General features: G+C 34.8%; 1 protein-coding gene across 5 annotated transcripts in view; it reads left to right on the top strand.

Moving 5' to 3' along the window:
* PSPC1 (paraspeckle component 1) overlaps positions 1 to 24,086 on the top strand; it is a 106,344-nt gene that overhangs the window by 59,341 nt on the left and 22,917 nt on the right. For 2 of the 5 annotated variants that reach the window (XR_010115992.1, XR_010115991.1), the window contains exons 7-8: positions 13,003 to 13,060; positions 16,717 to 16,886. The exons of 2 other annotated variants lie outside the window; for them this stretch is intronic. Coding sequence is in view for 1 of the 3 variants with exons in the window: in XM_063619024.1 (XP_063475094.1) it covers positions 13,003 to 13,060; positions 16,717 to 16,886; positions 19,213 to 19,398 (414 nt within the window). In the remaining 2 variants the exon portion in view is untranslated. Of the gene's footprint in view, positions 1 to 13,002; positions 13,061 to 16,716; positions 16,887 to 19,212; positions 19,706 to 24,086 lie in introns of those variants that run through there. One more of the 5 variants, XM_063619024.1, reaches the window with a different exon arrangement.

A 24,086-nucleotide genomic window follows, 5' to 3' on the forward strand; every position in this document is an offset into this window, starting at 1 on the left:
AAGTGCTGGGATTACAGGTGTGAACCACTGCACCTGGTCCTTTTTATGTTCAATATAGTTTATTCTTTATACTTACCAAGTTGTATTCTAATTTTTTTCTGACTTTGTTGTCTACTAATTGTGTTCTTTGAATTTTTCGAGGTCACAAATTTTATGTTTGTCATATTATAGTTACTTAGATGTAAACTGAGAGAATTAAGTAGCTGTTTGAAGTCTTGTTTTTCAAATGCCAGTGCAGCTCGGTTATGGTTTTCAGTCTGTATGGATCACCAGACCTTGGCATTTATTGAATATTAATGCCTCAGATATTACACATTTGGCACTTTGGAAAACATAGGTGGCATTGAGGTACAACTGCTGATACAGTTTTATAGACTTCATACGTGATTAAATAATGAAGAGTATTTTTTAAAGCAGCCAAATAAACAATTTTTTTGTGCTTGGTTTTCAACACACCTAACTTTTTACTTCAGAGTATTAGACTTACAGGTCATCTGGGAGGTTTCCATTTTGGAAGAAAAATTTGTTCACTATTTCCTGTATTCAAAACATAGTGCTGAGCACTGTTGAGGATACAGAGGATGTTAGAGGATTTTAGGTGCTGAATACTTACACAGAGTAATGTTAAAAGAAACAGCTCAAACGTTCTGAGAATTTAGAAAATGAAATTCTCTACTGAGAGTGTCATTAAATAGTCTTGGTACTTTTGTGTGTGTATGTGTGTGTGTTTATAAAATGATGTGATTTGTTTATTATTCCTGCTGTGTTGTAGGTATACTTCATGTCTTTTCATTTGAAATGGTAAGTTCTAATAATTTTTGGTTCAAAATGGTAAGATTTTTTAGCTAATGTTAACTCTTTTTTGAGCAATCGGAGAAGAGGAGAGTCAAGACCGGCAAATAGACATGGTTAACTAATGTAAACATATCTTGTGCATTGTCTAATGTATAATATAACTAATAATAATTTTAATTATTAGTTTGAATTAGTAACAGAAGATCCTCGGAAGGCATAAAAATTTAACTTGTTACTTCTGCTTTGTGACTTGTTTAATGTATTTGGAGCCACCTTACAGTGCTTGTTCTACATAGTGACAATAAATTACATTTTGGGCTAGTCAGTATCTAAGATCTTTTATACTTCATATTGAGGATAATATCTCTGTAGTATCATCTAAAATGTTAGAATTTTGTACTAAAACTAAAAAATTATAATGTCTACTTATGTTCAGTATTAAGTAACAACTAGTGAGATGTAGGCTGTGGGAACTCTGGTTTGTAAGCATCTTCTGATGAGATGCAGTTATGAGTTAGATTAGTAATTATTATAATTCTAAACTTTCAAAGGCTTTTACTTATTTGAGTTAGATTGATAATTATTATAATTACAAACCTTCAAAGACTTTTACAATTTAAAGTAACTGAAAGTTTATGGGTAAGTTTGTTTCTTTTCTTAATGGTATCTTACACTATATTGTGCACAATATATATTTCAAACCCTGGCTTTTCTGGTTGTAAGTTTACCATAGGTTTCTTAAGATAACTTCTTCATTTGATTTATTCTTGTTTTTTCTATATATGATTTTAACCAATTGATATGATTGTTACAGTAGTTTGTTTTATAATGGCAAATTTTAAATAACTGATTTTTATTTTGGTACCACTTAAATGTGTAAGAAATGACTATGTATTTAAACCTGTAGCTTTGAGTTAGTTACTTAGAAGAAAATATGTATTAACTTATCACAATTTCAAGGCCTCTGGTAAATTATTAAGATGATTTATCTAATGCCTAGTATTACAAACAGAAATGGATACTCTCCTATATAAAATGTGTACTTAACTCATACGTTGGCCTTTATGCCTTGTTTTCCTCTTTTCTGCTTTTTTCTGTTGACGGGACCAATTTGGAACTGCTGCTTGTGCAGTTTGTATTTGTTCTTTTCTTTCACCTTTCATACCTTGACCTGGCCAGTTATGATAGTTTTACTTTGGTAAGGAAATGCACTGAATAAGAAAGAGATTTTGGATCAAGAAGTGCAAACCAGTCACCAGTATTATGTGAGCTTTGGTAAGATTTTATTGCTAGTATTGTTTGTCTTACAGCTGATATCCTTGCTCATTTTTTTTTTTTAGGAGTTCTGGGTAAAATAACTAAATTTGAAGAATAATTAAATACTATTAATCAATTTTAGGTTTTAAAAGCACCTCTTCAGAGTGAGTTTACAATGACAGTTGAAACTGGTAATCTTGAAAATGCTCTCAGGTGTATGCATTATCAATAAAATTCTTAGGAGCAGTGTTGTGTGCCTTGTAGTCCCAGCTACTTTGGGAGGCTGAGGTGGGAGGATCAATTGAGCTCTGGAATTCAAGGCCAGCTTGGGCAACATAGTGAGAGGCCTGTCTCTTAAAATCTCAGCCAAATAGAAGTTTCTTTAACAATTAATTTATGTAAAATACTTACATCCTTCTGTCCCTTGATGTGTGCTAGACTGTGTTTACATTTAATTGATCTTTGGTTAGAAAGCCACCCTGTGTATTAAAAAACAGCCATTAATTTTGCTACACATTCAGTTGAATTTGACAGTAATATCAGAGCAATCTATTCACTCAGTAACCTGAACAAGGCTTTCAAAATACATTGTTGAATGTATTTGGTTTGAGAGGCACATGTCAAGTTAATGAACACAGTAAGTTTCCCTACTTCTATTTGTCGTTGCCTCTATTTCTGATTTAGTATTTAACAAGTAACAACTACTTTTTGTTTCATGACTAAACCTTGCAGTATAAATTAAGATGTAATTAGCTGGGTGCAGTGGCATGATCGTAGTTCCAGCTACTTGGGAGCCTGAGGCAGGAGGATCAGTTGAGCCCAGTGAGTATAAGTCCAGCCTGGGCAACATAGTGAGACTCGTCTTTATTTATTATTTTTATTTTTAATGTAATTGATTATTCAAAAGGATTCATTTTAAAGTTTCAATATTTTAGTAGTCTTTTTCAAAAGAGCTTTAGGTCCACAGCAAGATTGTGTGGAAGGTACAGAGATTTCCCATCTACCCCGTGCCACATACATACAGCTTCTCCTGCTATCGAAATATTTTACCAGAATGATACACTTACAACAATTGCTGAAGCTACATTGACACGTTCTTATCAACCAAAGTCTATAGTTTACCTTTAGATTTGCTCTGGTGTACATTCTGAGGGTTTTGACAAATCTATGACATGAACCTATGATTATAGTATCATACAGAGTATTTTCACCTCCTTAAAAATCTTCTGTGCTCTGCTTCTTTATCCCTTCCACCTGCTTCTTTATCCCTTCCACCTAACCCTTGGCAACCACTGATCCTTCTGTTGTCTCCATAGTTTAGTTTTTTCCAGAATGTCATATAGTTGGAATCATACAGTATACTGCCTCTTCAGATTGGCTTCTAGTCACCTGGCAATATGCATTTAAATTTCCTCTATGTCTTTTCATGGGTTGGTAGCTCATTTCTTTTTAGCACTGAATAATATTTTGGTTGTACCACAGTTCACCCATTCATATACTAAAGGACATCTTGGTTGCTTCCAGGTTTTAGCAATTATGAGTCAAGCTGCTATAAACATTCATGTGTAGGTTTTTGTGTAGACATAAGTTTGCACCTCCTTTGGGTAAAAAGCAAAGAGTGATATTGCTGTATCAGATGGTAAGAGTATGTTTAATTTTATCAGAAACTGCCAGACTGTCTTGCAAAATGGTTACACCCGTTTGTATTCCCTTCAGCAATACGTTGAAGGTCTTGTTGCATCGCATCTTGGCCAGCATTTGTTTTTGTCAGTGTTTCGGATCGTCACCATTCTAGTAGGTTTTGTAGTGCTATCTCATTTTAATTTGCAGTTTCGTCAGTGTAATTTGCAATTCTATCAATGGCATACGAGGTAAAGTTTCATTTTAACAATCATATAACTGAGGAATATATTCCCAGGTATTCATGGGTGAAGATATTTAGGAATGCATGTATTGAGGGGAGAAAACCCGCCTTTGGGTGTATATATAAAGAGATTGTCTTATATTTTTTAAACTACCCCTCACTAATTAGCAGCAAGTAACACAGTATATTGGAAATTGTTGTTTTTAATTCCTTGAATTTAAAATGTTAATTTTCCCAGCGTTCACTTTTGGTTAGGTTGGAAAGTTTACATGCTATTGAGTTGTATCAATAGAAATGTATATTTTTTTCCTTTTCATTTTAAAACGTTTAAAAATTTTTTTGGAGTGAGGTCTCATTTTGTCACCCAGGCTGGAGCGCAGTGACGCAATCATAGGTCAGTGTACCTCTAATTCCTGACCTCAAGGGATCCTCCTGCGTTGGTCCCCCAAAACCCTGAAATTTCAGGCACTGGACACCATGCCTGACCCTTATTTACTTTTTTTTTTTTTTTTTAAGTGGAATCTCCCTCTGTTGCCCACGCTGGAGTGCAGTGGCATAATCTCAGCTCACTGCAAACTCCATCTCCTGATCAAGTGATTCTCCTGCCTCACCCTTCCAAGTAGCTGGGACTACAGGGGTGCACCACCACGCCCGGCTATTTTTTTTTTTTTTTTTTTTGAGACAGAGTCTTGCTCTTTTGCCCAGGCTGGGGAGCAGTGGTGTGATCACGGCTCACTGCAGCCTCCACCTTCTAGTTTCAAGTGATTTTCCTGCCTCAGCCTCCCGAGTAGCTGGGACTACAGGAGCCCGCCACCACGCCTGGCTGGTTTTTTGTGTTTTTAATAGAGATGGGGTTTCACCATGTTGACCAGGCTGGTCTCGAACTCCTGACCTCAGATGATCTGCCCACTTCGGCCTCCCAAACTGCTTGGATTACAGGCATGAGCCACCATGCTCGGCCTTAATTTTTTTTGTATGTTTAGTATTTACGGGGTGTCACCATGTTGGCCAGGCTGGTCCCTAACTCCTGACCTCAAGTGATCTGCCTGCCTCAGCCTCCCATAATGCTGGGATTACAGGTGTGAGCCACCACGTCTGGCCCAGTTTACTTTTATTAGAAAAGATTAATTTGCTGATGTATATTGTTCAGTATCTTAATACTTTTTTCATGAGTTAATACTTTCTTGGCAAAGAGGCCTAATCTCTTGAGGTTTTTTAAAATACTGTGAATATTTCATGTAAGTGATTTTTGCTTCATTCTTTGTGTCTACGATTTGTTAACTAATATTTCTGGCTCCTAACAGTTTTCTTTTTTGTTTTTTTTTGAGATGGAGTCTCACTCTGTCGCCAAGCTTTTCATAGAGACAGGGTTTCACCATCTTGGCCAGGCCGGTCTGGATCCCCTGACCTCAGGTGATCCGCCTGCCTCAGCCTCCCAAAGTGCTGAGGTACAGGAGTGAGCCACCGCACCCAGCCAACAGTTCTTATTTAATCTTTCTCATGAAAGTTTAGCTGGTTATAACCTTATTGTTCTTTTATGTAACCTTCTCTAGTGAAGGAAAAGGTAATAGAATATAGTTTGCTCACATTAAAATATTTTCAATTGCTAAATATAGTTTTTTTTTTAGGGAATTTATTTTTAGGAATATTTAGATATTCCTAATTGATTAAAAAGGCTGAATCCTGTTACTTGTCAGAACTTACTGTATTTTTCTCTAGAATTATATATTTTTTAGTGGATTTAAATATTCTACATTATTTAGCATTTTCGTTTTTTGAGACATAGAACCTAAATAGCATGTGGTGATTCCTGGACAATCCTTAAAGCTTCTTTTGAGATAAACATGAGAGGTCTTTATCAATAAAGAATTTTGACTGTGACCTAAAAAAGAGTATTGATTGTGCCCATTAAGATAGCATTCACTCAAACAAGAGTTATATTGATAAAATGTTAGATGAATACCTCTCGTCATTGATCATTAAATGTTGTTCCAGTTGACACAGTTAAAGCAGTTTTTATTTAGTTCAGTGAGTGTATCCCCAAGTTTAGGTGGTCATACTACACTTTAGCTTTACCTGAGTACTATGTAAGTCATTCCTTTAAATTAGGTTATTGGTAATACACACACACACACACACACACACACACACACACAAAATATACATGTTGAGTATCCGTTATCTAAAATGTTTGGGACTAGAAGTGTATTGGAATTTGGATTTTTTTGAATTTTGAAATGTTTGTATATTATGTAATGAGATACCTTGGGGATGGGACCCAGATCCAAATATGAAATTCACTTATGTTTCATATATGTCTTATATACATAGCCTGAAGGTAACTTCATAGAATTTAATTTTTTTTTTTTTTTTTGAGACAGAGTCTTGCTCTACCGCCCAGGCTGGAGTGCACTGGCGCGATCTTGGCTCACTGCAAGCTCCGCCTCCTGGGTTCATGCCATTCTCCTGCCTCAGCCTCCTGAGTAGCTGGGACTACAGGTGCCCCCCACCACGCCTGGCTAATTTTTTTGTATTTTTAGTGAGGGGGGTTTCACCGTGTTAGTCAGGATGGTCTTGATCTCTTGACCTCGTGATCCATCCGCCTCAGCCTCCCAAAGTGCTGGATTTACGTGTCTGTCCAAAAAAAATTTTTTTGTAAGATACAGTGTCTCACTGTGTTCAAGGCTTGTCTTGAATTCCTGGGCTCAAGCAATTCTTGGATCTCAGCCTCCCAGAGTGCTGGGATTATAGGCATGAACCACTATGCCTGGCTCAGTAGAATATTTTAAGTAATTTTGTGCGTGAAAGTTTTGCCTACGTTCTGACTTAGACCCATCACATGAGGTCAAGTATGGAATCTTCCACTTTGGGCATTGTGTTGGTGTTTAAAAAGTTGTGGATTTTGGAGCGTTTGGGGTTTTGGGTGGTTATGCTCACCTTGTATCTTGATAGCCCAAGTACTAAATATTAAAGGAAAAATATCCATGTTCTGCACAAAAAGTGCCATGTGCCAGTAGTGGCATGTTTACCATGCCACTTCAGAAAATATTTGTTAGATTAATTTACCTTACTTAGTGCAAGCTTCCTGTTCTACATTTTCATGAAAGAAAACTGACTGGGACTTTAAAAATAGTGCTTCTCAAACCTTTTGGCTTCCATATTTCTTTAATTTTCCATATCAGTATTAAAAATTATTGAGGGCTCCAAAGTGCTGCTAAAGGATTGTATCAATATATATTATAAGCCAAAGCGAGGTTTTAAAGAAAACGTTACAGAGTTAAGAGTCGCTTTCTTGTAAATTTTTGCAAATGTCTTTAATGTTCCCTTTAGTGTAGTGGGAAGAATGGTACTGCTTTATGTTTTGTAAATTTGTTTTGCTCTATAAAAAATGGTTGGCTTCCCACGTTTGCTTTTGCATTCCATCTGTTGCAGAAAGCTTTTTAATTAAAATGCATCAAAGAAGGCCTGACTTTATACGGAGAAGTGATAAGGGAGGAGTATGTTAATAACCTTTAAAGATAATTGTGGATTTTTTTGATACTACTGTGAAACTTAAAAGTACTCTTATATTGAAATTAATTGGGTTGGCTGGGCATGGTGGCTCACACCTGTAATCCCAGCACTTTGGGGGGTTGAGGCAGGTGGATCACTTGAGCTCAGGAGTTCAAGACCATCCTGAGTAACATGGTAAAACCCCATTTCTACAAAAGACACAAAAATTATCTGGGCATGATGGTATGTGCCTATAGTTCCAGCTACCCTTGAGGCTGAGGCAGGAGGATCGCTTGAATCTGGGAGTCAGAGGCTGCATGAGTTGAGATCACGCCATTGCACCCCAGCCTGGGCAACAGAGTGAGACCGACAAAAAAAAAAAAAAAAAAAAAAAAAAATCCATTGGGCTGCTTTGAATTTTGAATGGATCTTTTACCCATGCATGATTTTTTTAGTGTTACGTACCAATCAGAAGAAAAATACTGATGCATTGGCCTAAGCAGATTATCCAAAATGCTAATGTATTTATTTTACAAAATTAAAAAGAAGTTACATGTCTTTATGTTGATCTCATAGAAAATGTCAGCCAGATACTCAAGCCAATAATTATAGTGTCTCATATAAAAACCTTGTTCCGTGAAAAAAGTATTTCATTCAGCAAGCACCCCAATCATGAATGCTTTTTCTTAAAATAACCATCCTACTTCAGAATGCAGCAGATGTACTTTGTGGACAAATCCTGTTTTATTGTGAAGAACATGAAAAAAGCATGTACCCATGGATAGAGATTTAATAAAATTAACTTTGACTGCTTCCTCCAGGTATTCATAGTTTAACATTTTAAATTACAGTTTTATCCATGTGACAAATGCAGTGGTTACTAGTAAAAATTGGGCCCAAGTCTCTTGGCTTGTGCTAAAGTGCTGGGACTTTTCCCAGCCATTACTTTTGCACCATTGAATGTAGTAAATGTTGATACAGAGAAAAGTCTCATGATAGTACTATAACTAACTATATCTTAGTGCTAGGAAAACACGAAATAGTTATGACTGTGCACCTCCTGAGTCTTGGGGACTCTTAGTACTCCTTGACCTACACGTTAAGAACCGCTGCAATGATAGAATGCTCTTTTGACATGTGGTTCTGGGAATTAGTCATACTTTGCCTCCTTTTTTGGTCATCTGTTAATTAAAGTACACTTGAATTCCAGGCTTTCAGGAATACATATGTATAATTCTTTTCATGGAGAGGCATACGATCTTATAAATACTGCAAAGAGAAGTTAAAATCTTGCCTTTTGTTAGGTTTCGACTGTTGGAATTTTTTTTTTTTTTGGCTGTCTGGGACATGGAGATAATGTTGGAATTTTTGAAGAATGAAAGTATCTCGTGAACGTCAAAAATTGTGTGAACTCTATTTCAGTAGAATCGTATAGGCTAGCTCAGCCACTTACTATCCGTATGACCTTGACTAAGTAACAGCTTTGTGCCTCAGTTTCATTATGTCTAAAATGAGGTAACAGTAGGCCTACTTCATAGAGTTGAATCAATAATGTAAAAACTGAGTTTTCATCATAGGTTTATTTTAGCGCACTGCAGTCTTTTGAGATGTTGGTTACAAATAAGTTGTTTTGGCTTAAACAACAGCTCGTAATTTTTTGTAATGTAATAAAGTATTACTTAAATTTGTAAAAATATCACATATACGCACTGGTTCTAACTTAAATTCTAATTTGAAGTGTTGTTAAAAGTCATTCATAGAGGGAAGTAAGGGTTTTGTGTATTGCTTGTTGGGTGGGTACACAGTTGTGAATTTCCTCAAGTGATTCTTATTAATATTTGATAGATTTAGTGATAGTGAAGAATGCTGTATTTCATTTTACAAAATCATCCTAATATAATCTCTACCTCTTTTGCATTTTATTAGAAGTTTGTAGCTGTGGGTTTCTAGAAAGTAACAGCCTGAAGACATGACTAGGAAGCTGAAAATTTCTTTTGCCCCTTCTAAAATAGTTACAAAATGATGCCATCAAATTATACTCTTTTTTCTTGAGAGCAAAGCTGTGTAAAATAGTATTCAGTAATCATCTTTAAGATATTGTCGGCCGGGCGCGGTGGCTCACGCTTGTAATCCCAGCACTTTGGGAGGCCGAGGCGGGCGGATCATGAGGTCAGGAGATCGAGACCACGGTGAAACCCCGTCTCTACTAAAAATACAAAAAAAAAAAAAATTAGCCGGGTGTGGTGGCGGGCGCCTGTAGTCCCAGCTACTCGGAGAGGCTGAGGCAGGAGAATGGCATGAACCCGGGAGGCGGAGCTTGCAGTGAGCCGAGATTGCGCCACTGCACTCCAGCCTGGGCGACAGAGCGAGGCTCCGTCTCAAAAAAAAAAGATATTGTCAACATTACTAAATACAAGTATATATATATATATTTAGTGAAAAATGCTGTAATGTGCCTCATGAATTGGTATTTTAATACAGTAATATGCTATAGTAACATGGAGTATTCTAAGATATTCTGATTATCTCATTTAGAGAAAGGTATTTTAGAACTTGTACCGATTTATAATATACCACCAGAAGGGGAATGTTCGTGTTTAATACTTAAAACCATAGATATTTTTGGTACATTGATAGATTTCCCGTGAAATTTTCTTAATGACAATGGATTTAATAATAAAAGAAGGTACTTTGTGAATAATAAAGCTCATACTATTCTAGAAAGTTATTCTAGAAAGTGATACATAGAGCTGAAAATACAAAGAGACAATAAAAAAGATTGTTTATGCCCTTTTTTCCTGCCAGTGAATCATAGGCCAATAGTTAAGATATTAGGGTATATAAGGGGTAGTTGAAAATTGAAATCTCAAGCAGGGAGACTGTAAACAATTACCCTATATTAGCGATTAGATATTGAATTCCTAACCTTTCATAGTGAAGACAAATTCAAAAGTAAAAATATAAGTTGAACTCCTGTCCTCCCCAAAAGTCATGATATGAAATCCATGTATTTTACTCCGTGGTGCTGGTGTGTAACCAGCTTCTCAACAATGAAATGTCTACTATATTTGCTTGTTACAGGTACTTACCTAGATACTATAGATATTATTTTTATAGCTAGAAGATTTTGGGTGTGTTGAAGCATTCTTCACTTTTATCAGCAGGTTCTAAGAACCTATCAGTTTCTAAGTAGTGATAAGGAAATGGTAATTTGGTTTGGTTTATTGAAAGTAGTGTTAACATAAGCTTTATTTTAAAATAGTTTTCTAAATATAATGCTTGATCAGTAGCCAATTTTATATTACAGTCTAGCTTTTTTTTTTTTGAGACAGAGTTTTGCTCTTGTTGCCCAGGCTGGAGTGCAATAGTGCAATCTCGGTTCATTGCAACCCCCGCCTCCTGGGTTCAGCCGATTCTCCTGCCGCGGCCTCCTGAGGAGGTAGGATTACAGGCATGTGCCACTACTGCCCAGCTAATTTTTTTGTATTATTAGTAGAGATGGGGTTTCTTTCTTTTTTCTTTTTCTTTTGTGTTTTTTGAGACAGAGTCTCTCTTTGTTGCCCAGGCTGGAGTGCAGTGGTGCGATCACGGCTCACTGCAACCTCTGCCTCCCGGGTTCCCGCAATTCTCCTGCCTCAGCCTCCCGAATATTTCGGACTACAGGCGCCCGCCACCACACCTGACTAATTTTTTTGTATTTTTAGTAGAAATGGGGTTTCACCGTGTTAGCCAGGATGGTCTCGATCTCCTGACCTCGTGATCCGCCCATCTCGGCCTCCTAAAGTGCTGGGATTACAGGCGTGAGCCGCCGTGCCCAACCTAGAGACAGGTTTCACCATGTTTGCCAGGCTGGTCTTGAACTCCTGACCTCAGGTGATCTGCCTGCCTCAGCCTCCCAAAGTGTTGGGATTACTGGCATGAGCCACTGCACCCCACCTCAGTCTAGCTTTTTTTGCAGGTCAGTAGTAGTATCCATTAATGGTCACAAATTTTATGATGAGAAATTTATTTTTAGCAAAGTTAAAACATGGCTTTTAGGGCTGGGCATTGTGGTTCACGTTTGTAATCCCAGCACATTGCGAGCGTGAGGCAGGAGGATTGCTTGAGCCCAGGAGTTAGATACCAGCCTGGTTGGCATAGCGAGACCCTATCTCTACAAAAAAATAGTTCAAAAATTCGCCAGACGTGATGGTGCATGCCTGTCGTCCCATCTATTCAGGAAGCCGAGGCAGGAGGGTCACTTGATTGAGCCCAGGAGTTCGAGGCTGCAGTGAGCTATCATGACACCACTGTACTGCAGCCAGGGCAACAGAGTGAGGATCTCTGAAAAAAAAAAAAAAAAAAAAATTAAGAAGCTTTTAGAAAGATTGGTATTTAAATGTTCTAAATAATGTGAGAAAGCATTTTATCTCTTCATGATGGTGTTTTTGTTGTACTGTAGCTTCATTCATTGTACAGTAGCTTCATTAAGATTACCTTTGGACATCCCCATTTAAGTTAGGCAGTTTTTTTAAGGAGCCACTTGTGGCTTAATGGCAATTACGTTTCCATCATAGGCTTTTATTTTATTTCCAGCTTTATAGGTGCTTTTCAACAGTATTTTGTATTATAAAATGGAACTTTAAATGAACGTTTAGATTTTAATAAGATTGCTTTTCAAAAGTACAGTAATTATGTTTTCTTTAAACATTGCTGCATTTGTCTCATAATGGAATGTTTTTCATGATTGCTACATTTAACAGTTTTCTGTGATTGGAAATGGTCATCAAGTCAAAGTGAAAATTGCAATTTTCATATGTTATCTTGAGAAATTTCACTTAGAGATTTCATTGAAGTTAATTCTGTGTCACTATTGTTGGTAAATGAACAGCTTTTACAAAGCAGTTTCTGTACTGAAATTTCAAATGTTTTGAATATTTCTGTTTTATAGTTAACTGTGTAATACTTTCATTCATGTTTTCAGATAAAATTACTGCGCAGTTAAAGGAAAGCAATGTTATGTCCAGCTTTCAGTAGTTGCTTGTGTGGGCTATCTGTAGTCCCTGGATGGAATAATGCTTGAGTAGATGAATAAAAATACATGAATGAATTATAATATTTAGACAACGAAGACTGTAACCTTATTTTTAGCATAATTCCCTAAAGCTATTTGCGTTATATGTTCGAATGCATTTCAGTATGAACTTGGTAACAGTCATTTCTGTTTTAAGACTTCAGTGACCTGGGAGGAGAAAACAATTGGCCCTGGTGGTTATCATTACTAGATTTTCCTTTGCTTGGAATCTAGGCATGTATCTTTCATCTGTTGGAATGAAAACATTAAAAATAATCTGTGGTATATTTTATATAATCTGATTCATTAGTAATCTCTAATCTTGCAATATAAACTGGGTGCATTAAGCATTTGTAGTATATTAAGCCTGGGAGACTGAAGTTTCTTTTCAGCGTTCTTACTAAGTTTATGATGATGGAAACTTTTCAAAATTTTTAATGGAAAATGATGTCCCAATTCACTCTTTTCTTTTTGATTTTAGATGGGAAATGTAAAGTCATAAGATCGATAGGTTGACTGTGACAACTATGTTTACTTACAGAGAGAACAGGAAATGAGAATGGGTGATATGGGTCCCCGTGGAGCAATAAACATGGGAGGTAGGGATTTGAAGCAAAAGGCTTTTGTAATTTATCATTTTTGGGGGGACTGTTTATGCTCTTTGTGGTATCTACATATCAGTAAGAAACTAAAATATGGAACCAACATTTCTAAAGGTGAAATCTCTTACATCCATTAAACTGGAATACAATACAATTATATTAAAAATATATGTCTGGGAAGAAAATTCTCATTTTGTTTTTGCTTGAAGGCTAAAAGATGTGTTATACGTTCATAGGCTTAATGAAAGAAACATATAAACCAGGTTGCAATACAGCCTGAAGGTAGTTTAGTCATTGCATTGGGTAATACAGCTCTGTCTTTGCAGTTTTAAAATCAATGTATATGCCTTCTAATTGGCATTTTTTTTTGTTTTTGTTTTTGTTTTTGTTTTTTTTTTGAGGCAGGACCTCACTCTGTTGCCCAGGCTGGAGTACAGTGGCGCAATCTCGGCTCGCTGAAACCTCGACTTCCTGGGCTCAAGTGGTCCTTCCATCTTACCAAGTAGTTGGGACTACAGGCACGCGCCACCATGCCTGGCTTATTTTTTGTATTTTTAGTAGAGATGGGATTTCGCCTTGTTGCCCAGGATGGTCTCGAACTCCTGGGCTCAAGCAGTTTACCCGCATCAGCTTCCCAAAGTGCTGATTTTACAGGCATGAGCCACCTCACCTGTCCTAATTGGACACTGGAAATTGATAGTTTCCAAGTTGGAAACTGATAGTTTCTGAGTTGTGTTTTTAGGTAGAGAGCATTTTATACATTTCTATCTTAAACTAGCTTTTTGTGTAACTTTGAAGCTGTTTTCCTTCACTTTAATGAATATTGAACTTTTTTCCTTTAACCTACAGTGTTGTGCACAGAAGTGCACTCAGTGTTTGTAGTCTGTGACTCAAGGGAATTACATGTGTGTCGCCAATGCATGTTTTAGAGTTGACTAAGCTTTTAAGAAAGTATATTAGCAACTTTAGTATGGATTTGCTCATATAGCCAAGTTGCAAGGGAAATAATGCCAAGTAAATAACCTGAAGGAAAAACAAGTGTGGCATATAGTAGGCCTTACTAAATGAAATGTCATACATTTAAAAGTTGGGTAAGGAATTAAATTTTATGAAATTAATTGTCCCACAAAATCTCTCCCACATTAAATTGTCCCACAAAAGCTGTTATGAAGCTAAAAATGTTTATATAATTTAAATGTACATATTGTTTTAAAGATTACACTACCATGGTAAACAATATACTTAGCATGCACACCCATTTACAAAATCAAGTGTGTTCTTAGCATATATAATCTATCAAATGAAACTTATGTCATGTGTGGAATAAACATTTTCCATGATCAGCTTTTTTTTCTTAAACTTCCGTTGCCAGTTTTTCAGTACTACTAATCAGATGATGTAGAGTCATATATTGCTGTTTACTTGGTCACTTTTTACCAACAAGTAGTTAGTGAATATCTCTGGTATATGCAGGAAGCAAGAAATGTGGCCCTCGCCCATAAAGAACTTAATTGTGAAATTACTACAGTGGGTACGTGAAATAATTAATAAACCAAGAGCGTCTACGTTCTAAATTATGAAGCATAATTGAGTATAATGATGTCCAAGTAGTCCAATATTTATGTCTTTTTTTAAGAGTAAATGCTGGGATGCTATTTAATATAATCCATGTAATTTTAAGGATTTTAGGAATAAGGTTATTGTAGATTATAGGCAGTTTAAAAGGCCGTTATCATTATTAGAGTGACATTAACATCAGAGCTAAACTTTAAAATAGTATAAAACTTAGAACCATTTCTGATGGTGCAGAGATACTCTGCAATTTTATCAGAAGAAATCTAAAAATGCACCTTTAGAGTCCTTAGTTAGGAATTGAAGATAACTTAAAATTTTTGTGACATTTTATTCACCAGAGGACTTACTTACATTTTAGCACTTACTCTCCTAAAGCCCAGTTTCTCTAATTTTCTCTTCAGTCTTCATTCAATGTGAGACTTCATCATAATGGTTTTATAGAGCTATTAATCATTATCATCCAGTTGGGTTGTTGGGAAGTTAAAACTGTCATAACTCATCAAGTTACATTGATGGAAAGTGGCAGCAGATTTTCTGGTGTATCACTAGTGTGTATAACCAAGTGAAACCTACATTATAATGCTACCTTTCTAGTAATCAGATAATGCTAACGTTTCTTATATCTTTAAATTTATTTATAGCTATGTGGTGGAAGATGTGAGTACTAAAAGTAAAGCTCTAAGTTAACTACTGTTAGTTGGAAATATTATTTTTGATTTTTTTATACCCATAGTTGTGTAGTTATTTTCCGAACCCACCATTGTAAAATTACATTCTATTAGAAACAGAGGAAAAAGAAACTTAATTTGTTTTCTGGGGGATAGTTGAGGTAAGACGCCTCTTAGATACTGTTCTTATACTCTCTTCATTTCTAGATTGTAGAAATTATTAAAAATAGCTATTTAGGGCTATACTGAGGGAGCAGAAATATTCTTGGTTAAAGTCTGTTTATCGGCAAGAGCATTTGGGGATGAAGGAAATAATTCCTTCCTATGAATTTGCTAGGTTTCTGGGGATTGGATTCAAACAGCAGAAGTATGATGCCAGGGGCTGGTAGGGACTCAGCCATATAGAGATTTCAGCTGCATTATAATGTATACTTGAGAAATTGAGTTCTTATTGTCAGAAAATTGACCTATGTAATGAAATACTAGAAGAAAACCCTAAATTAGAATGGCTTTGTTATGAATTTTTAATGATAAACAAGTACTAACACTTAAAAGGGAAAAAGTTTTTCAAAGAAAATGCCTAAAAATGTGGTGTATCTGAGATCATCATATATGTAGTATTACAAGGCAAACACTATTAATATGAGGTAGGTGGATTTGTTCAATGAAAAAACTTGAAATATTATCAGATTGTCCTCATTTATGGAATTTAAGCTTGTCAGAAAGATCCAGATAGCTATATTAATATTTTATCTGTATTTGGTTGCAGTTGCTTTTAAAAATAAGTTTTCTGATAAGTCATTTCAATTTTTTGGTTTAGATTCCATATTTCAAAATAAAAAGTTAAAAAAAGAGTACCTCCTGTAATTTAGCAAGGTATTCCATAAACTCAGGGAGGAAAAACAAAACACTAAGATGAGAGGCTAGTTATAATGATCTTTATTTATATATTGCAGGAAGTGATTTCCTCTCTCACAACTTAGCATAATTTACTGCTAATATTTTTAGCCATGGGTTGAAAAAAATTAAGTGGTTTTGTAAGTGCTAATCCTTTGTTACTCATTTAAACTGGTAAAATGTAGTCCTCATTGTTAGGGATTATTTGGTTTAAAAGCCTGCTATAACAAATAATAGTGATGTCTCAAAGCTTGCAAACTGTTGATCTCAAATGCCCTAAAATGATTGATAGTTTCCTCCTTGATTTTATGTACGTTTGGCTTGGGGATGAAAATTCTAATTCTAGAGTGTAGGTAATGCTCTATTACAGAGTAGGTAATGCATATCCCATTCTTAAGGAGCGAAAATAATACTGATAACGGTCTTGGTATATAGATTGCATAAATATTGTTAAATTTTTAATGTTTACTAAACTAAGATAGGACAGCTCTAAGTATAGATTGTTTTACATAGATGCGTTTAGCCCAGCCCCTGCTGGTAACCAAGGTCCTCCTCCAATGATGGGTATGAATATGAACAACAGAGCAACTATACCTGGCCCACCAATGGGTCCTGGTCCTGCCATGGGACCAGAAGGAGCTGCAAATATGGGAACTCCAATGATGCCAGATAATGGAGCAGTGGTAATGTATCATAAACATTATTTTGATTATATTCGGTAATGTACACTTCTGCATCAAGGATAACTTCACACTTAATATAATTTGGTATCATTTGTTTTGGCAGCCAATGAAGAAGAAAATTTTGTGACATCATATCTTGATTTGTTACAGATAGTTTTTTTTTTTTTTTTGAGACAGAGTCTCGCACTGTTGCCCAGGCTGGTGTGCAGTGGCACAATCTTGGCTTGCTGCAACCTCTGCCTCCCAGGTTCAAGCAATTCTCCCTCCTCAGCCTCCCGAGTAGTTGGGGCTACAGGCGTGCGCCACCATGCCCAGCTAATTTTTGTATTTTTAGTAGAGACAGGGTTTCATTATGTTGGCCAGGCTGGTCTCAAACTCCTGACCTCGTGATCCGCCTGCCTCGGCCTCCCAAAGTGCTGGGATTACAGGTGTGAGCCACCGCTTCCAGCTGAGATAGTTTTTAAGTAGTCCAAGAATTAGGATTACTGTCTGTGGCATGCTGTGGTACCTCAATATATAGCAAATGCATATGTTAATTACAGATATTTTTCTGTGCTTTTTAATTTGTTTCCATCTTTTACCAGCTTTCTAATGTTCAAGCATTTTATGATGGTGTTCTTTTCCTATGTGGACTCCTTATGTTTGATGGGAACAAAAGTCCAATGTATATGAGCACACGGTTCTCAGCAAACATTTTTGATAAAAATATTACCTGTCATGATTTATTGCAAAGAATTTAGCTATAAATTAACATTAAAGTGTTTGTGTATTTCCAAACCACCATTGTGGCATTCTTTTCACAGAATTTTAAATTATATTTAGTAAATTTAAAGTAGACAGTTTTTTGTCTTGATCTGAGAGTGTGAAGATATCTTTGTGTGGATTAAATACTATGAAAACAAGGTTTTTTCAGTTGTAATTTTTATTATATTTAAATATATTAGTTGCAAGAATGATACCTTTTATCATTTCCATTAAAGTCTATCACTATATAAATCCGACTTTATATAGGCAAACCATTTTCTCATTTAGTATTTGTTAATGCTTGTTCTAAATAACATTTTGAAAGGGAAATTGTTTGGTTATCTATTTTGAAAAGGCAGTTTCGTTTTGAAACTACTATATGAAATCTTGAGGCGCCAATGCTGCTAAGAAAGAAAAAGCACTGCCAGTTAGACTCAGACCTGTCATCAGTTGTAACTCCATCGTGATCAGAGACGTTAAAAGCAATGCTTTGTATGTCTTAGAATTGAATGCAGCATTTATCATTATTTGCTTCAAATGTAGTCTTTTAAGAATTTGGAGAAATTGGACATGCTGGCAGTTGGATTTTTTAAAATGATAGTTTATACAGGCAGATAAAGAGGCAGTGCACGGCTACTATGAACAGATGGCGCTTAACACAGTGATTGCATTTATTTCCTTCAGTAGAGGCTTTGTTTTATGGTGATATGTTTGAAAGCTAGTAAAAACTTATACTACTTTGGTTAAGTTTTTGTGTGGCATATAATCATCAATAGAAACATAGAAGTAACATTAACTGTCCCAGTTTTTTATTGTCTCCCTGAAATTGTAAACTTTATTTAAATATCACCCTTGGTCTTTTTTGCACTGACATTTTACTGCTACACTTCAGGGAGTTCTGTCCAACCTTTGAGATGAATATGTATGATTATTGTGAAGTTTCTCAAAATACTTCATTCAGATGTTTAATTGTGCTTATTAGTGCATGTTATTACATTAATTTTTAAAACTATTTTCCCATGATAATCTTTCAAGGAAAACACTCTCAGAAGTTTCCATACTGAAATCATAATTCTTTGTGTATGTTTGTATTAGTGTTTTCTATCTTCGAGGAATTGATGTAAAGATTTTTTTTAGAATGTTTACTTTTAAAAAACAGAACATGATGCTGCTCCCCAGTTTTATTTCTCTGATTTTTTAAAAAAAGTACTTTTCTTACATAGCATAGTTTCATGCAATATAAACTTTTGAAAAAAGGAATCAGAGATTTATTATAATATTGTTTAGGCTTAAGTTTACTTTTGCTTCTGTCATGAAATCAGTTCTTTGTTCTTGAAATTGGGGCATAGCATTAGCAATATGTAAATCTTCAGATGCTGCATTTTTTTTTTTTTTTTTTAAAAAACATAGTAACTAATTAAATTGCTCCTTTCTTCCTTCTATGTGTGATCCTGATTCTGCTGGACTTTCTGCCGAACTTCATGACACCACCACTTGGGATTTTGCCAATTTTTCTTGTCACTTATATTTGGCGTGTTCCAAATGGACTTCATGTTCTGTTCCTTATTGTGTGGTATCATAGCACAATGACAGATTTCCTCAAGGACCGCCATCTCAGATGGGTTCACCTATGGGGAGTAGAACAGGTTCTGAAACCCCTCAAGCACCAATGAGTGGTGTAGGTCCTGTGAGTGGTGGTCCTGGTGGCTTTGGTAGAGGAAGTCAAGGGGGCAACTTTGAAGGCCCTAATAAGCGTCGTAGATATTAATCGTTCATTCCTGGCTATCTAGAAAAAAAAAAGTCAGTGGTATGCCTTTATACTTTTACCTGTTATCTGGAAGAAATGGTTTTATTGTTAATGTATGTAGACTTAAAAGTTTTTTTTTTTTTTTTGTAAAACTTGAGGTTTTTGTATTTTTCTTTATTCATGAGCTTTGTAGATTAGAATGGTAATGATGCTCATCATTTTGAATGTTGAAATGTGTTTGTGACTTTAGCTAAATATAAGTATTCCATAGTACTGTGAAATCTATGTAGTTAATCTCAATAAAGAAATCATTTTGGATAATTTAAAACTGTTATTAGTGGTATTCTCTTATGGTCTTACTAAACTTTGCTGTAACAGTAATGCTTTGGTTGCTTTAACTAATCGTAGTCATTACAAATGAAAATGATTTTGCTTTTTAATTTGTGCAAGTAGCACTGAAGATAGAAGCTTAATTAATGAAAGCTAATGTCAATAAGGGGTAGATAGAGTAGTATATGTGGGGGTGGGAGGGTATGGGAGTTTAATTTGTATAAACCACTGATGTTCTGTGAAATGGGAATTTCCACCTACATTTCATATAGATTCTGAATATTCAGGTATTCTGAGACAGATTATTAAGGATATCTTTGTCCTGTTCTGATTTTTCCAAATAAATCTTTTTCATCTTGAAAAAAACCGTTTGAAGGCAAATCTCTTTTGCTTATAAAAAATAATGTCTAGTTTTAAACATATCTGCCATTATTTATTTGGTTTCAATATCTAGACTTTACCTGATTATTATCGTACAGTTAGTGTTAAACATTCTTTAAAATAAAACAATACTGTTGGGTTGGCTGTGAAGTGAGGATTTGCTGTGTGATTTGTGGTGAATTGGGCATTTCTTGAGAATGTAGGTTTCTAGAAGTATTAAAAGATGGCTTGACTCTGCAGTGTCAAATATTTCCCTAAAATTTGGACATTTCTCCAGTAAAACTTGTCTGATGGGTTAGGACCATTTGTCTCCAAGGAATGGCAGGTTTTTTTTTTAATTGTTTGTTTGTGTTTTTCAAGATAATGCTGAGACATCCAAGGAGTACAGTTCAAGAGGTGATTTTAAAAAGCAGAGAATTACTTGAGAATGGCTAGAGTCATTGGAATCTGATTAGCTCCCTTTACTATCAAATACCTATTTTGATTTTCAATACTAGGGAGAAACTGATTTTATCACATTATAATGTTTATTGCAAAACAGAGTCATAACTATATTTAAAAATGTGTATGTTGGTTATGTTTATTTAAAATTACATTTAAGGAATCATATGACTCATACCACAAATCTAATTCATTAGACACTGATCATAGCATAGCTCTTTCTCATAAAACATCACAATGGTTTGCTATATCATGCTTTCAGCGCCTTTCTGAAAGATAATATGCTATTTTAAAATAAACAGTATGTAAATAGTGGTGTCTGTTTTGCTGGAAGGTGTAGTTTGGAAAGAAACAATTTAAATTTTGCATAAAAGCAGTTGGTTGTAAAGCATAATTGATGCGTTCTTTTATACTAATTAAAATTTTCATACGTACTCTTTCATGTTCTGCTATTTTTTTAGATACACAGTGTGGATGGAACTATTTTCTAAAATTTGTGGTATTCATAGGCTTTTGTTTTTGACAGTTCTTTGAAAACATGATTTGGAGATTGTAAAATAATAGTCAAAGACTATTCTCATGTTTCTCATAAGTATGAGGTGATGGAGAGTGGGATTTGCTTTAATTTGTGACATTAATTGGGATATGGGGAATTTTAACATTGATTACAGTTTTTCAGTGATATCTGTTGCACTTAAATCTACCTTTCCCGTCATCTATATTTTATTCATATAATTCTCAGGTAATTTTTAGCATTGTATTTCACTTCAAAGCTGAAATATGATTGGGAGAAACTTGATCCTTTGATGTTAAACCAAGGTACCTTTGGCCAAGGCTGTGAAATTCTGTATGATTCATTCAAGAACACTTGAAGGCCAGTGCACAAAAAGATGTCTTAATCTCCTGAACATCCTAGTGTCCAGGCTCAACTCTGGCACCAAGAACAGAGTTCTACACAACTTTTTCCCGGCATCAAGAAAATCCTTGTTCCGGCTTTACCAAGTTTACGCTGGGAGCAGTCAGCTTCTGAGTGACAGTCAAGTGGAGCATCTTTGAACTCCCAGTTATTCCGTGTTTTTAGTGTTTTTGTATAGTTAAACTTTGTGGCTGGTTCAGTCAATTTTTTTTTCTTATGAATTAGTATACCAAGGAAGATTTTTGAATATCATCTGCTTAAAAGTGGTAGATTCAAAAATAAAGAGGAAATTCAGTAGTGTTAGCTTTCTAAGTATGAAGTTGTCATATATGCTATCTGTTTTCATAAAAAGTAATATGAAACAATTTTAATATATAACAATATTATGATAGTTTGTGTCATGATTTGGAGTACTGAGTTTAAAGTCTTCAGGACTTAATGTTTCATGTGCTACTTGTAATTAGTATGTATAAAATAAAGGAACACCTGTTTTCCTAATAGTTTTATTCTAGTACTATATGTTGTTGGAATTTCCCCCATTTTTGTATATTTTGTAAATAAATGCATATTTTTTTTTCTTGACAGATGCAGATTTTAAAAAAACTGATTCACTTGTGTTTTTGCAAAATTCAATTTGCTATTCTTCCTTGAGATTTTTTTTATTTTTCTGTGTGAAATCAGTGCTGAGCACTCAGTGAAAGAGATTGAATATTTTTAATCCTGAAATATCAGTAATATTAGGGGAACAATATCTGTTTTAGCTGGAATTGCCATTTAATAAAAATAGGAATTGTGAACAAGGACAGTGACTGAAACTTTAGCTCTTGTTTTTCAAACACTATTTGAAATAATACCTTTACAGTTTGTTTAGAAACATACTTGTTGAATATTTCAGTAACTTGCTACTTACATGAAGAGTCTCTAATAATTGCTAAATAGCAATGTGAATGATTAGTAGTCATTAATTAGTAAATGGGGATTAGGTTGATAATTACAACATAGATTCTGAATGAGAAAAAGGACATATGTGATTGAAATTAAGTAAGTTTTATGAAAGGATGTGATCATACTATGGTAAAAGCTTTAAAAAGGGTTGAGATTTAGTGTCAGATGGTACTAGTCAAAAATAAATGGGCCACATCATTTTGAAAAAATGGAGGAAGTTCCTGGGGAGTAAGGTATTATTTAAGTGTTTTCTGTAGGTGTTCAGAGTTTTGTTACAACATCTAATGTGTGAAAATATATTTCTGAGGTGTCAGAGGATAGCAGTGATGTAAAAAGTCAGACTTCTTATTTTCAAGAATAAGACAGTAAACACCCATATACATATCTTCTAATTCAACAGTTGTTCATGTTTTCCTGTGTTGATAGATGTTTTTAGGCATGGACTTTTTGGGGGGATGGCAAACTACTTCAAAGTAAGTAGCAGACTTGATGTTACTTCTACCCTAAATATTTCAACACATGCCTCCTAAAAACATTTTTAGGTTAATTTCATACTGATGAAGATTCATTTCCTGAAATCAAAAGAGTCCACCTCTTAAGTAGCCCAGTATGGAAATATTTCATTCTAAGCAAATCATATGATTCAATGAATTGGGAGTAGTCTTATGCTTTACAAGGGCATTTTGTTTCCAGCAGCTTTCATTACTGAATTTTAAAAATTAAAATCATTTTTCTCTGTTCACTTTACATGTTTTTCTGGTGGTGTAAAATGAAGTATGTCTGCCATTTCCTAAGTGAGTACCCATCAGTTAATTTATGGACTGTTACTCTGGGGAAATAATGAAAAAAAAATGCAGAAAAAAATTTATAGTGTCTAATGTTTAAAATCTGGATTTTTTTAAATACCAAAAGCTGAGATGAGCCTGGGCAGTTGTAGTGAGACCTCGTCTCTAAAAAAAATAAAAAAATTAAAAAAATAAATATCAAAAGTAGTGTCTTCTATGTGTTGTGAGAACATTTTGAATTTGTTTTTGTTTCCTTGATTATGGAATAACAATATTAATGATTGAAATTTGAAGCTTGTAAGACAGTGTTTAAAGGCTTACCACAAAACTGTAGTTTTCTGATTTTATTTGACCTTTTTTTCTGTAAAACCATTTAGAATATAAATATCTCTAAGGATTCCTCTTTGTTGAAACTTAATATTTACTCTTTTTTTACCTGATGAAATTAACATTGTATGTGTTTTTTCTATTTTATGACATTTTGTTTTCCTTTTGAATAACAGAAGTCTGTTATTTCCAGATTGAAGATACTGAAATTCTTAATGTTATATAGTCAGAGTTTATACATACACATTAAACAAAATCTTTTTCAAGAAAATTTTATGGCTTCAGTTACCATTGTCACTATCAGTTCCCTCCTCTGCAAAAGATACTGTATTTTTAAAAGAAGTTTGTCAGAATCGTTCTTTTTAAATTTGCCTTTCTCATTTAATCAGATGAACTTTAAAAGAGATGGTATTCTGCTTGTACACATAAATAAAATTTCAGTTCTGTCTTGTGGAATATAAATCACTCAAATTTCATGTGAGGTAGTTCAGTCTCAAAATTAAGAATAGAATTAGAATTAAGTAGGTTTAAGCGGAAGTGTACTTAGTTTGAACACATTTCATTTTAGATTTTCTTCATATTTT

This window comes from Symphalangus syndactylus, chromosome 15 (assembly GCF_028878055.3).
Source record: "Symphalangus syndactylus isolate Jambi chromosome 15, NHGRI_mSymSyn1-v2.1_pri, whole genome shotgun sequence".
Lineage (NCBI taxonomy): Eukaryota > Metazoa > Chordata > Mammalia > Primates > Hylobatidae > Symphalangus > Symphalangus syndactylus.